This window comes from Perna viridis, chromosome 14 (assembly GCF_037379345.1).
Source record: "Perna viridis isolate PV_CMFRI_1.1 ecotype Kerala chromosome 14, ASM3737934v1, whole genome shotgun sequence".
Lineage (NCBI taxonomy): Eukaryota > Metazoa > Mollusca > Bivalvia > Mytilida > Mytilidae > Perna > Perna viridis.
This window is the reverse complement of record NC_142458.1, coordinates 25,849,167-25,863,072: the sequence shown is the minus strand read 5'-3', so window position 1 is coordinate 25,863,072 and position 13,906 is coordinate 25,849,167. Positions and strand designations below refer to the sequence as shown.

General features: G+C 32.4%; 1 protein-coding gene across 1 annotated transcript; it reads right to left on the bottom strand.

The window, feature by feature from the left end:
- Positions 1 to 3,134: 3,134 nt before the first annotated feature.
- Positions 3,135 to 13,496, bottom strand: LOC148598779 (uncharacterized). The gene is made up of 12 exons (XM_088561805.1): positions 13,340 to 13,496; positions 10,545 to 10,598; positions 8,925 to 8,954; positions 8,464 to 8,496; positions 7,785 to 7,832; positions 7,474 to 7,530; positions 6,812 to 6,880; positions 6,170 to 6,244; positions 5,232 to 5,399; positions 4,547 to 4,713; positions 3,853 to 3,978; positions 3,135 to 3,259 (listed from the first exon to the last, which is right to left on the bottom strand). The coding sequence occupies exons 1-12, from the start codon at positions 13,371 to 13,373 to the stop codon at positions 3,155 to 3,157; spliced, it is 966 nt and encodes a 321-aa protein (XP_088417931.1). The 5' UTR covers positions 13,374 to 13,496; the 3' UTR covers positions 3,135 to 3,154.
- Between the last annotated feature and the right edge of the window lie 410 nt (positions 13,497 to 13,906).

The window sequence follows — 13,906 nt, the reverse complement described above, 5'->3', positions numbered from 1 at the left end:
AATCAAACTCATCAGGGAATCTATTTCGTGTACCTTCATAAAAACTACCAACCTTCATAATGTCATTCTCGGTGCATTTGGAAATCCTTGTTAATTTTCCCCCCCTTTCGGTAAAGAACTTGATATCATCATTTAAAGTTTTTACCACCCTCTTCAACGAATCATAGTGTACAGTAAATGGGTTATACGCAATTATTTTATTCACAATTTTAATCACAATATCCTGAATGCCTGATCTTATGAAATCAACTTCTTCCTCGTCGATTCTGAAAACACACTCTCGCTTATAAATGTCATTTATGAACAATTCAAGAAAGTTATTTTGCGATGACATATTCTGTCTTACTCTAACATTCAGAAATTATGCATTAAATAATATATCGGCTTTCAACAGGATATGAAGAAGTGGTTGTTAAAAATAGAACAATGTGTATTTCAAATTATTCATGCACACTTCACTATGCAATATTTGACAGTATCTTTTTCATCTGCGTCAATTCAGATACGCAGTCCTTGATATGAACGTTGATTTAAATAATATTTATTTGACCATATTTAAGTTAGTAACTTAAGGGTATACTGTATGCGTTATAAAGTAACGCTGCTCCATTAGAATTTTAATGTTATGTATCCAAGCCTTTCGGATTAAGCTAATTTGCTTCTCCGACAAGGTCGTACTCTCCACCTCTAATGTTTCCATTACTTTACATGTTAAAGACCAGTTTCACTGTGAATTCCAATGACAAATGACATCTAAAAGTTGCATACCATAGCAAAGCTTAGAAAATTAGGCTTTAAAAATCATCATGCCAATGGTCAATGATCTTAGAAACCTTCACAAAATTTACTTGAATAAATGATACTGGAAATCCACATTTTTGCTAACTGACAGCATGAAGACAAATTACTCATAAATGTAAACAATATTCATACACTTTTGCAATGGATTGCATCGAAATTGTAAACACAATAATACTAAAAAGCTGAAACCGTTGCTGTAACGACAATTTGTTTTTAAAACAGTCGATTCATTTTTACGAATCAACGATGGACAAACAATAGACAAACATTACCAAAACCAACGCAGGGAGTGATCTTTAGAAAGTATAAGCCGTTGTTCCGTTTATCAGTAAGCCAATAATTACCACTAGTCCAAAAAGAACGATAAAGTTCAGTCATTTTTATAAAACTAAATATATGAATACACATCCACAATTGGGTTTTCGATAGTCCTTTGGACAGTTTGTTTTTCACGAACTGGCAATTGACTGTGCTCTCTGCTTGCTTCGTTAGTGATGATGGGCGCTTTGCTTTCACAATCAATTGTCCTTTAAGACCAACATGAATGGATCACGTGGTATGGGCGTCTATTGCGTGCACCTCATGCATTTTTCTACAGACTAGTGTCAAAGGCGGAAAAAGTGATTTATTCTGGACTGACATTTTAGAAAATAAAACGCCTACAATTTATCATTTCGTAGAAGAAATAATCATCTAAAAGATAAAGTTGAATTAATGAAATTTTCGAGAAAAACTATGAAACTCCATGCTGACGGACGAACAACCAGCTGGACACACTTAGTGCATGGCGGAACCAGGGGATGCATTGCTTTGATATCCTCCTTTTTATTGGACAATTTGTCATTTGTATGTGTAAAATTGACATAAAATGGAAAATAATGTCTTAGCAATCCCTTTTCCCGAGGAACCCCGGCTGGTATAATTTTGTTCAAAGAAATCCTCTCAATCAGAAATTACCATTTTCATATTTACAGTACTGAATATAGAATGTTAAAAAATTGAGGTTTTTTAGAGCATTACGTGTACTTGAAATGTTCATTTGCAGTTTATTGTAATGAACTATTCACCTAATTTGCTAAAATCAAAAGAAAACTCCTGGCTTCCTTTCTTGATTTGATGGTACAAATTATCAACTAATACTGTCTAAATGGTGGATTATTTCCTAACATGTTTCACACACACTATCTGATCCCTACTTAGCGACACTTACATGTAACCATTTATCTATGATGCGACATAGTTCGCAGCAAATCGTATTGATACAAAAACATGTATATTGCCAAAGTAATGTATGAGATATTTCAAGCACATTTCGGTTTTCACGTCCTTGGCTACTTTAATGTGTCACAGAGTACATGTACTTTACCTTGCATAAAAAAGTGAGACAAAACCTTATAGCTTTTTCCATTTGATAACAATACTACGACAACAATGTTGATCGGACACTAACAAATATTCGAATTGACGACCTGGCTCTAGTGTTATGTCATTTCATAGGAATTCTTTGTCATCAACTGATATTGATCGAAGCTGTTATATGTCGTCGAAACGTCTTTTAACGAACAGATACACTAATGTTGGAAATATCCGATACATACCCGACACGAATTTAGCTCCTTTGAAATACACAAAAGGCTTAATTGGAAATCAAATTAGGTTTATTCCGGGACGTCAAAACAATAGCTTAAGTAATAGCAACAATAAAATGCCGTTGATTCATAAAAAAATCGCACTTCGGACTCATGGCTTCTTTTCTGCAAGTCAACGGCATTTCATTGTTTATCTATTACGTGAAATTTGGGCACTTTCTACTAATATTGGTTAATTCTCATGAACAAGGAAGAGAAATTATATACCGATCTTTACAAATATACATTAAGTATTGAAATTCGATTTTTCAGATTTAGATTTTTGTACTACTAAATGAAGAAAGTTTAATTTTGGGTCCGCTCTTTCTGATACATTGTTAATTGGGCAGATATTAATTTATACTAATATTAAAGAGTTGTAAGTAGTTGAACAAGACAAAGTATAATGATCTGTGATGAATTTTAGACGGAAAAGAGGTATCGGATCCAAGTATAATCCATTTTGATCCGACTGTTTCAAAATGGTGAAGTACTATATCTATTTCGAAATCATGTGGAGTTCTCAACAAAGAATGAACTCCATGAACAAGAAAACTTTACCTATTTACTGTATCGTTTGAAGTGTATCGTCTATAATATAATTTGTTTTACTGATTTTTTGTTACCCTATGGAATTTTTAGAGGTCAAATAAATTGTATGTTGTCACCACCAATTATCACTAATTATATTACTTAAAGAAGAAACGATTATCAAAATTTTATTTTCACCAAGTAATAGCGTAGTAGTTGTCTGCGTTTTCTCTTTCGTTGGCGGCACCTGATTTTAGCTCAATGATATCGACTGGGTGTCCACACAGCTGAATAGCCATCTAAAAATATATTCATCATGCTTGAAATAACGAAGTCTTGATAACAAAGACATTTTTATCAGAAAGGATTATGATAGGAAACGGTAGTAGTGAGAATGAATCTCGACAAACAACACATTTTCCATATCGTATTGTTTACGATTTACTTTGTTTTTCATTTTACGAATTGAAAATGATATACACGTCAAGCGTAAGTAAGAAATGAAATTTGAATATTCTTATAAAATTGTTCTTCATGGAAAGAAAATTTCTAATATCAACAGAAGTTTTAAATACATAATTCGAATATTTATATTAAATATATGTCCGAAAACATTTATATTATTGTATTTCATTCATTGTAAAAAAATGCGAAATATCTTTATTTAAATACAAAAAAAAGATGTGTTAGTTGTAAGTATCATTAAGTGAACGATATTTCCGTTATGTAAAACGTTACAAGAAAAGTATTTTTGCCAGATAACACTCATAGCATTACATAAATAAGCTTGAATTTAACGTTGAACATAAATTGAACGGTCAAAAGTTGTTCAATCAAATAAGTACAAAACGCAACTTTAAGGGGAAAATTATAACTATCATTTCTAACGTACCTTGAATCCGGTGGCTGTACATTCCGTAAGAACTCCTGCCATATGGAGTCCGTTTAATTCATACTCTCCAAAGATAAAGGTTCCAATTGGTGAATAATCTGGTATGTTTTTACAGTTACCGACAACCTAGAACAAAGAGGCGCACTGGAACATTAACGTGGTTATAAATGTAGGTTCGATATGCTTTTACGCAACAACACCAAAAATGTAGTGTATTAATTTGTGTCAAGAAGCCAACAAGTAGTAACTAACTACAAGAGAATGAGTGTTTCTAGAAAAGCAGAGGACGCTTACCCTACCGGTGCACCTGGTCCATGCTATCAGTTTTTAGTGGAGTCCGAGTTGCTCATTTGCTTTTGTTACTTTGTATGTATGATTTTAGTTACTTTACGTTCTTTGTTGTGTATGTCTGTTTTTCATGTCTGGTCTTTGTCCCTGGATTGCATTCTTTTGATTACCGCTACAACCTTGGTTCCCTTGATTACTCTTACCCATTCTTTTGTTGTTAGTTACCTTGACTATACAACATAACCCTGTTCCGGAAGCCTATTTGTTAGAGTTCTAGCGCGATACAAAAAGTCTGGTAAGTATAGTCAAGGTAAAACTGATCAAACATTACAAGCTGCTCAATGTAGTTGTCTAATACATTGTCTAAACACCAAAATAAAGCTGACGTATCTTGTTGATTGGTTACCTTTGTGCCCTGTCTCCAATCTGTTGTTGTCGGAGCTTTGCATGATTCAAGAACTAAAGCTTCTGGTTGACTTTTACTTCCGTCAGTACATAGTCCAGCGTTATCATTAAGCAACTGGGAACTAGTAGCTAGCGCAGTGACAAATGTGACTGGATTGCAGGCATACTCTTGTCAAAAAAAGGAAATGTTGTGTGATTCGGCAGCAAATGAATAATATTTATCTTCAATCAGTTTTCAACTTTTGATCGAATTTGCACCCTTAAATTGATTCTACAGTCTGGCTGTAGCTTAAACTTGATTCTATATATATATATATATATATATATATATATATATATATATATATATATATATATATATAAATATATATATATATATATATGTACATTCAGCACATGTTTTAACTTCAGTGAAATAGAAATAAATTCTTACATTTATGGTACACAATAATAAATTAGGAAAAGGCACTTTTGGTATTTTGTCCTTGTGTGCTTATTACTGCATGTATCAGTGTTGAGAGTTTTCAATACAAAAACAGGGGAATCAAACAATAATGCTATGAAATATTGCATAAACTTTCTGAAAACACTATTCGCAATATTGATAGCATTCTACGTTGTCTTAAAATAAAATACACAATATCTCGTAATTATGAATGTATCTAATAAAATATATGTGTTCTTACTTGTAATGTCAATCACAGTTGTAGCAGGTGGCGACTGTGTCGTCGTTGGGGCACGTGTTGTAGTTTTTGTTGGGTGTGTTGTTTGAGCATGCACATTTACATGACCTTTCGTAGTTGCCGCCTGTGTGGTTGGTTTTTCTGTATGTGCTTGATGTGTATGAGCTAGATCTTAAAACACGCAAAACAGAGAAATGCCTGATAAAAACAAGAATTGTATGCTTCTAAGAACAAGTTTTGACATTCAATCAAGTTCGGTAACTTAATATGTGACTTGTAATATAGAATACATCATATATATTGATGGGTAATTGCCACGTCTTAATCACATTTATCTGGCCGATAGTAAATGCTTGAATTAACCATTTAAAACCCCTTAACACACGCAAAAAGAGAATTGACTCATAAAAACAAACATTGCATGCTTTCAAAAACCCCACGTCACCACCGTAACGAACCCCTTAACACTTATAAATATTACAACAGCCCATGTTTTATCTTTTATTAACATGACTAACTTTGCTGTGTTCCACTGTGACTTTTAACTTCAGTGCAAAGAACGTATTTAAATCTATTACAGTGACAATTGTAAAGTTTGCATTGTTTTTCCAATCCAAATTCAAACAAACCTAACACATATTTAAAATCATTACACATCATGAAGCTGAAAAAGAAAATCAAGGAAGTGTACCACCGAAATATTTGGAATGTTAGACACCCAGCGATTATCAAAGTAAACGATAATCATTTTAATTGAACATTTGTTTTGTTCAGTATATTCTTCACAATTTAAAGAAGAATTTTATCACCGAATGGAGCTATTTCATGTGTGTCTGAAAAGAAGGGTAATTCTCAGTGAGTATTACTGTCCGTATTCCCCATCTGTTTAATTAACACTTGTAAGCAACTTAGACTTTAGCTATAAATTCTTATCTTCGTACTTTCAATCCACTTCATGATTTCGTTTCTACATCCCTGGTTCATCATTGTAGCGATGTAACTCTCAACGTGCATATCTGGAAAACAAAACTGAGACCATATGTTGTACAATGCAAGTAGTACACTATGTATAAAACATTCGCGTTAGTTGAACATTAACCGTCAATTATATTTTATTTTTTAGTGGCGTATTTATTTACCTACTTTCAAGTACATGTGTGTGTTTGTGAAAAATGTATTGATATACTGCTAACAAATGTCATTGCTGTCATTTTCACATCATAAACAATGAATTTAGTACATCAATTAATGGCGAATGATGTATTTATGATGTTCGAGGATGATGATTATACAAACAAGGGTTGGTATGTCGGTATTCTATTGACTTGATAAAGACGGTTCTGAAATGATTTTATGAGGTACAAATACTTGATCGCTTGTTTAGAATGGTATCTAGTTGGTAGTACATGTATGATTATTTGATAGGAATGGGATATGTTGAATAATGATAGTGGAGGGACGGTAATAGTTTATGACACGAGGTTGGTGGAAAAATAAGCATGGGACGTTGAAAGTTGATAATAAGGATGGGATTTTCTGAACGTTAATAGTTTGATAAGGATGCAACTAATATATTTACTTACAATCTGGGACTGTATTATGATGATTGAAGGCTTCATCGAAATCATCTTTATATTGGTAATGAAATTGTCCTATAAAAATCACAAAAAAATGTTTGCAGCCAAAAGATCCTCTAAGATCTTCAAACGTTTTGTTAACAATATAATGTAATATGAGAATGATAATGTTGATTTCAATATGCAAACAAGTCTTGATAAACTTTTTACACATTAGCCTTATATTGCATCTGTAACTCTTGTTTTGGGTTTGGTATGAAATGCTTATTTTATTATCGTCATCATCAGAATGATTTCATGAAATTTCCTAGGTACAATATTGCACTGTACATTTTGTTTTTTGTTTTTTGTTTGTTTTTTGTTTTTTTATTTGTTTGTTTGTTTGTTTTTTTTTATATTTTTGGTTCAAATTGATAAGAAATCGTTATACATATAAATGGAAATCAGATTGCGTGATGCCTTGTTATTTATTATGCCAATCTGTTATCATAATTTCAGTAACAGGGATGTTACTTTCTACTTTTTGCACAACTATTCGATTAAATTTAAAAAATACCAATCATATCCTATATATTGTAAAATGCTGTACAAGTGAACTCTTGATAAAAGTATTATATTATGAATGTAGGAAGATCATAATTCAAAACGTAGTTAACAAATGTACTTACTTTTCCTCCTTCCAGGAAGATCTTTGTGGTATATATCATGATATAATTTTTGTACAGCTGAAAAAGAGGACGCAGTTCAACGTAATCTGAATATCCTAAAACATGTATAGTAAGTTTTACATGTAACAAAATATTTCGTAAAACCTAAATGTGTTAACATATTAATACTTCATCAACCTGTAGTTTCCCAAGAAATAAATAGTTGATATCTAAATCAATCTATGGAGATGGTGTAAATTTAGATACATTCTTCCATCAAAAACTAATTTTAAAGAACACTAACTGAATGTGCCATGTAGTGTTAAACTTACCATCATAGTGATGGTGTTTTACCCATTCATTCAGTAGATTTATTGCATCTGTGGAGAGAAGAATAATAACTGATAACACATATTTGCGTGCATTGGAAGCAATGATAAAGAACACGCTTGAAATACATATGAGCCTGACAATAATATGTGTTATAATATACTGAATACTACTGGATGAATTCCTTCTTTGTATGCCTTGAGTTTGTTTATCTGAATTTTGTGTTGTAAAATACAAGTATTGTATATTGTATAGAGTCATTTTTGAAATGTTATGTTGAATCATAGGATAGTTATTTTAATTGGTAATTTGTATCAAATTTACAAAAATGTTACTTTTTGAAATCGATATGCTCAGCAAGTGAACGGTCGGGCCATCTTGAATTTGTCATGTACTTTTCATTGCGAAAAAAAGACACTTGTTTAAGTGATTCGTATTTTGAAATACGAACTAAGACGTTGTATTCTTAAAGTTAACCGCAGCGAACAACAAATTTAGAAGAAATGTACCACAAATAATCGTTCAGCAATAACAATATTTCTTGTTTAGTTTTTATTGTTTTATTTAATTGGTTTTTTTATAATTATTATCATTTCATCTGATATTGTTTTGAAACAACAAATAACAATATCCTGAGATACTTCCCCCAGGAAATCTTACCAATTACCGCTATTTACTTACGATCTTTTCTGTCTTCGTGGTCACAATGCGTCCCTGGAATAAAACACGCTTAAGAGGGTAGACTTAGGTTGAAGGACATTTCTCTTATAAATCATTGATTCGTTTGGATATCTCATATATATATGTATGTAACTTAAATGAATTCCATTCTGCTTCATATAAATGGTTTACAGGCTTTAACGATATCGAATATGATACAAACATATCACTTATTTCAAGAGTTTTGTCCCCTATCCTTTGTCTGCCTCCTGAAAGTCAACAGAATACATAAAAAGAGATAAATCCGGTTTTGTATACACATTTTCTTATTACTTTAACCTGCTCAAGTATATATCACTAACAAAACCCTAAGACATATTACAAACAAATAAATGTGACCGTTTTCTTTATGTTTGCATAATTCTTGCGCAATCAGAAACTCAAAAAACTCAAAACTAACAATAACAGTATGACCTTCTCACCATCTTGGTTGTGTTGTGAACTCCATTGCTCTGGAAATAAATTAATTTACTTTTTTTTAAATAGGTAGATTATTGTGTTTTGATGTGCATATTAAAATGGTTAGAATTTTGTTTTTGTATGAGTGCCTATATCATGCACCCTAATATTGTCCTAATTAAATGACATTGGTGTAGACAAAGCCATATCAAAATTTGTTAAAGTCTTGATCGTGTACAGATTCCACTTAATCTACTTTGATATTTACATTTAGGCTTCTTTTAAGTCTAAGCAATAATGGACTTTATTTTTCATATTGATTAAATGTCGAGACATATGTTGATAAATCGTGATTTGTTTATGCTTTTATTTTCTTGACGCAATGATACTTTGTCCTTATTTGGTCCCGTTAAAGGTTTTATGTCAAGTTGTGAAATTTGAAATACAAAATGGAAGATCAGCAATACGTATCTGATAACAGAGCTTTGTATATACATGTAAGACAATGACAAAGAGTAATCAAGGGACCAAGGTTATAGCGGTAATCAAAAGAATGTAATCCAGGGACAAAGACCAGACATGGAAAACAGACATACACAACAAAGAACATAAAGTAACTAAATTCATACATGCAAAGTAACAAAAGTAAATGAGCAACTCGGACTCCACTAAAAACTGGGAGCATGGACCAGGTGCACCGGTAGGGTAAGCGTCCTCTGCTTTTCTAGAAACATCCGCCGAGTTGCTCATAAAAAGTCAAGTCCGGGGTAGACAAACGATGGAAGGAAAACTATGACCCGTTGAATAAATCAGTTTTCATGGTGCTGATGGATACACCATAACAATCCACGAGTTCATGATAACGACCATAAAACTTCTGTAGTGATGACTTCAATCTTGTAGCAACATAACAAAAATATTTCAAAACTTCAACCTGTCTCTAATCCTTCCAATGAATATAACAAAATATTTGATTGTTGACAATAAAAATCGTTGATGTCTGCTATTAAAAGCATAGAAAATCAAATACTATTTTACCAAAACAAAACATTTCAGTCTAGGTTGCATAGAACTTTCTGTGAATAACTAATTTTTAATTGAAATGGACCATATATAGACAGTTTTAATGCGATTTACATTTCAGTACCATTCAGTTATTCTGTTTATGTAACAATATTAAATGTTGCTACAAAAATAAGATATACATATGCACTTTGTATACGTTAGTATCTAAATATCGGCTAAACAATAAATCAATATTGGAATGATTATTACGTTAAAGTCCAGGATTATGACCTAAACATATACACATAAAGCAAATATTGTCTACATTTTTAATGTAGCGAACCGAATATAATAGATTTCACATACAAATCGAAACAAAACGTCAATCTAAAAAACTAAATCACAAGCAATTTGAACAGAAAAACCGGAAGTGACATAAGGTTTTCCGGAATGGTAAGCTATCGTAAGCGGTATTATTGCAATCGAGTATAGTCCGTTAATTATCCAGCACAAATATATTGCAGCTCTGCGACCGACCAAAAACTTTTCACACTAAGAAATCAGACATTTCAACTAAGTATCTAAGTATCAACCCAACGAATCATAATTTTGGACGTAATGCCTTCTGTATTACTTACGTGATATACTGGTCAGAAGATCACCCCATCGGCTGGATTCAACGGCTGCAAATGCTGGAATATCAATAAAAGACTACGGTACAACAATTACATATACACCGACAAATGTGCCACAATCATATGGTTACATCAAATGTGTATCATATGAATCGAGTACCACATGATTTGCATATGTGGCACATTTGGCTGTGTATGTAGGAGATATATCAAATATATCTAAATCATATTAAATACATATAATATAATGGAGATGGCTCAGCAATAAGTAGGACATTTGATGAAATCCTGTTATGGAATTTAAGTGCGTCATTCCTTGTTATAAACAGCAAATCATAGAATGCATAATATGGTAGATCCAAAATTTCCGTAAAGGAGAGTATGGCTGCTGACTGGACCAAAGGGGCCCCAAATATGATTTCCAGTTTTACTTATTTAACCAATCTTTTTAAGCATAAGGCAGCTTCCTTATTTGGATTTGCGTGTGACATACCATATTTGACCCAAGAGAAACCGTGCATATGACGATGCATAATTTGGTCATGCTTATGGTTGCTTTTTTTTTTAAACTTGACCCATATAGGAGTGTATGACACCCGATTCTGGTATCTAAATTTATCAAAGTTGCTGTTTGATTCTATTGTTGATTTTGAACACAATCACAGATGGTCTAGAAAACTTCCATTACTTAAGAGGGAGTGTTTTACGGCTTCAGGAACAGTTGCAATTTCCAAATGGCTGTTATCTTTAATTTTATTTAACTCAGAAATTCAGAACACATCAATACTTCTGATACATTTCTATCAGTGCTGAATAATGATTGTCAGGAAATAGAACGGTTTCTGTCTGAAGTGTAGGGTTAAATTTACCTTGTTTTTGCTAGTCTGTCATTGTTATATGTTGTTCCATGATTATATTGTCAATTAACTGTTCCGGTTTTGGGATTCATATAAAACCAGATTTTCTTCTCAGGTTTAATTTTGTGAAAATACGTTATAGAATATTTGTTTCAATTGCTGATCAGGCAGTTGCAAATTCATGTACATTGCAGAAATTCCGGATACGATGATATAAGTTTAACCGCGAAATGGTATGTTCAGTTATCTCTGACTTATATAAGTTTGTTGATACCTAGTTATAGAACAATATAGTTCAGCAATCGATATGTAAAATATTCAACTAAGATTAATACTTAAGAATTTTAGTAGCTATGAAATTCGAAAGAAGTTTTACGTTAAATACTAACCAGGGATGCCGTGTTTGAACTATATTAAGAATGGAATCGTGAATTGATATGACATTTGTAAGAATAATGTCACGTGACCTTTTAACAGCAATATTGATAAAGATTGACTTATCTGGAATCGTTTTTGGATAGACTTTATGGAATTATAAATATGTTATAATTTGTTTGCAATGTAGTAGCGTTGCAATGAATTATTCTAGAGTAGCACTGTCATGAATAGATAATGATAAAAATTGCAAGCATCGTTATATGTATAGGTAAGTTTTTGTCACAACTCGTTTTGGGGTAGAATTGCCACAAATATTCTAGGGTACAGGTTTGTCAAAAATATTGTTGACTACAAAAACACCACTCATTTCAATATTGCAAACTTTGGTATGCATTACACATGTTGTGAGGAGTAACCTCCCATTAGCAGCATTAGAAAAAATATATAAAAAGATCAAACTCCAAGCATATTTTGTATACACGAAGTACTATAACTCACAAATACTGAAATGGGAAGCCAAATGAAGCACTGAAAAGCTCTACCAAGTGTGATACAAAGAACGTACGCCTCAGTGTTGTAATAATATCGAATTTTATAATGCTGCAATGTTTAGTAAATAATATGTTATATTAAATATCGCCCCTATATCTTTCAGACGAGCGGTAGAAGTATATTTTTGCTCAGTCATTCAATGGCCAAACAGTTTTATATTATAACCATTGTTAGCACTCAAATTGCATTGACCGTCTATTTAAGAGTGCTATACGTTCATTGACTAAATAAAACTTTATTTTGTGACGTCACAAACATTACATTGTTTTAGAGTTGCAAGGATGTCGTCCACTTCGAGTAAAAGAGTAATCAAGGGAACCAAGGTTATAGCGGTAATCAAAAGAATGTAATCCAGGGACAAAAACCAGACATGGAAAACAGACATACACAACAAAGAACATAAAGTAACTAAATTCATACATACAAAGTAACAAAAGTAAATGAGTAACTCGGACTCCACTAAAAACTGGGAGCATGGACCAGGTGATGGATACACCATAACGATCCACGAGTTCATGATAACGACCATAAAACTTCTGTAGTGATGACTTCAATCTTGTAGCAACATAACCCTGTTCCAGAAGCCTATTTGTTAGAGTTCTAGCGCAATACAAAAAGTCTGCGTAGTTTCGGCAAGCTCTGGCATAACGTATGAGTTGTGATATGAACACTCAAAAAACGTTGCTTTTCTTGCTTTGAACGACTTTTTTACATTTTGTTGCAGTTTTGAGACAATAACAGTGCACTGCCTTGAAAAAAACTTCAATATACGAATACGTCTCAAATTAGTGCAAATGCTCAGCACACTTTGCATTGTTCAGCGGTTTCATGTTTCATCTGCATATCAGTTTTATATCAAGTCTGTGCATCTTCAGAACTATGAGTTATTCTGCAAACAAGATGAATCGTAAGTTTTGTCCTTTTGTTAAATTCATTTTTTTCATAACTAAAATAAATCAAATTAATTGTGCGTATCATTTTCAAATTACAATAACAAGAATGAAAACTCACCAAGAAATACACAAAGGATTTTGACCATGAACATTTTGTTTTCTCGGCTGTTGTTCAAGAAAAGACGCCCGTATTCAAATACATATATATTATAGTTAAGGCTTCCTCGTGATCCTGCTTTACATATCAACCATGAACTTTGACCCCGTTGACCTCTGAGAAATCGTGAAATTTCTTATCAAGAGTTTCAAATGTAAACTATACTATATTTACAGTTAAATCAAGTGTAAGGAAACGTGAATGAACAAATTTATTATTTTGTATTGGAGTAAGGGGAGTTTTGCCGAGAGTGTCAAATTATTTCGAGTTATCTAAGATTTCGAATCTTCTGAGTTCGTCACATCGAGGTTCTACTGCATTTGATTTTATTGAGCAATCAAGGAAAGTCAGGAGGAGATTTCTAATAAAAATTATGACGGAAATAAAAAATTTAGAGGACAAAGAATTCATCTTCAGCCCTAAACCATACAATCAAATAATTTCATTCTGAGCTAAGAGCAAAGCATCTAATTGGTAAACCTTACTGTCAGAGATATGACTATTACATACATTTATATCAAATCAAGA

Excerpts from the sequence above, each read along its gene's own strand:
- LOC148598779 (XM_088561805.1), bottom strand. The coding sequence starts at position 13,373 with ATGTTCATGGTCAAAATCCTTTGTGTATTTCTTG. Across the intron at positions 7,531-7,784 it reads AAAACACCATCACTATGATG|CTGTACAAAAATTATATCAT; the intron begins GTAAGTTTAACA and ends CCTCTTTTTCAG. Across the intron at positions 3,260-3,852 it reads GTACAGCCACCGGATTCAAG|ATGGCTATTCAGCTGTGTGG; the intron begins GTACGTTAGAAA and ends ATATATTTTTAG.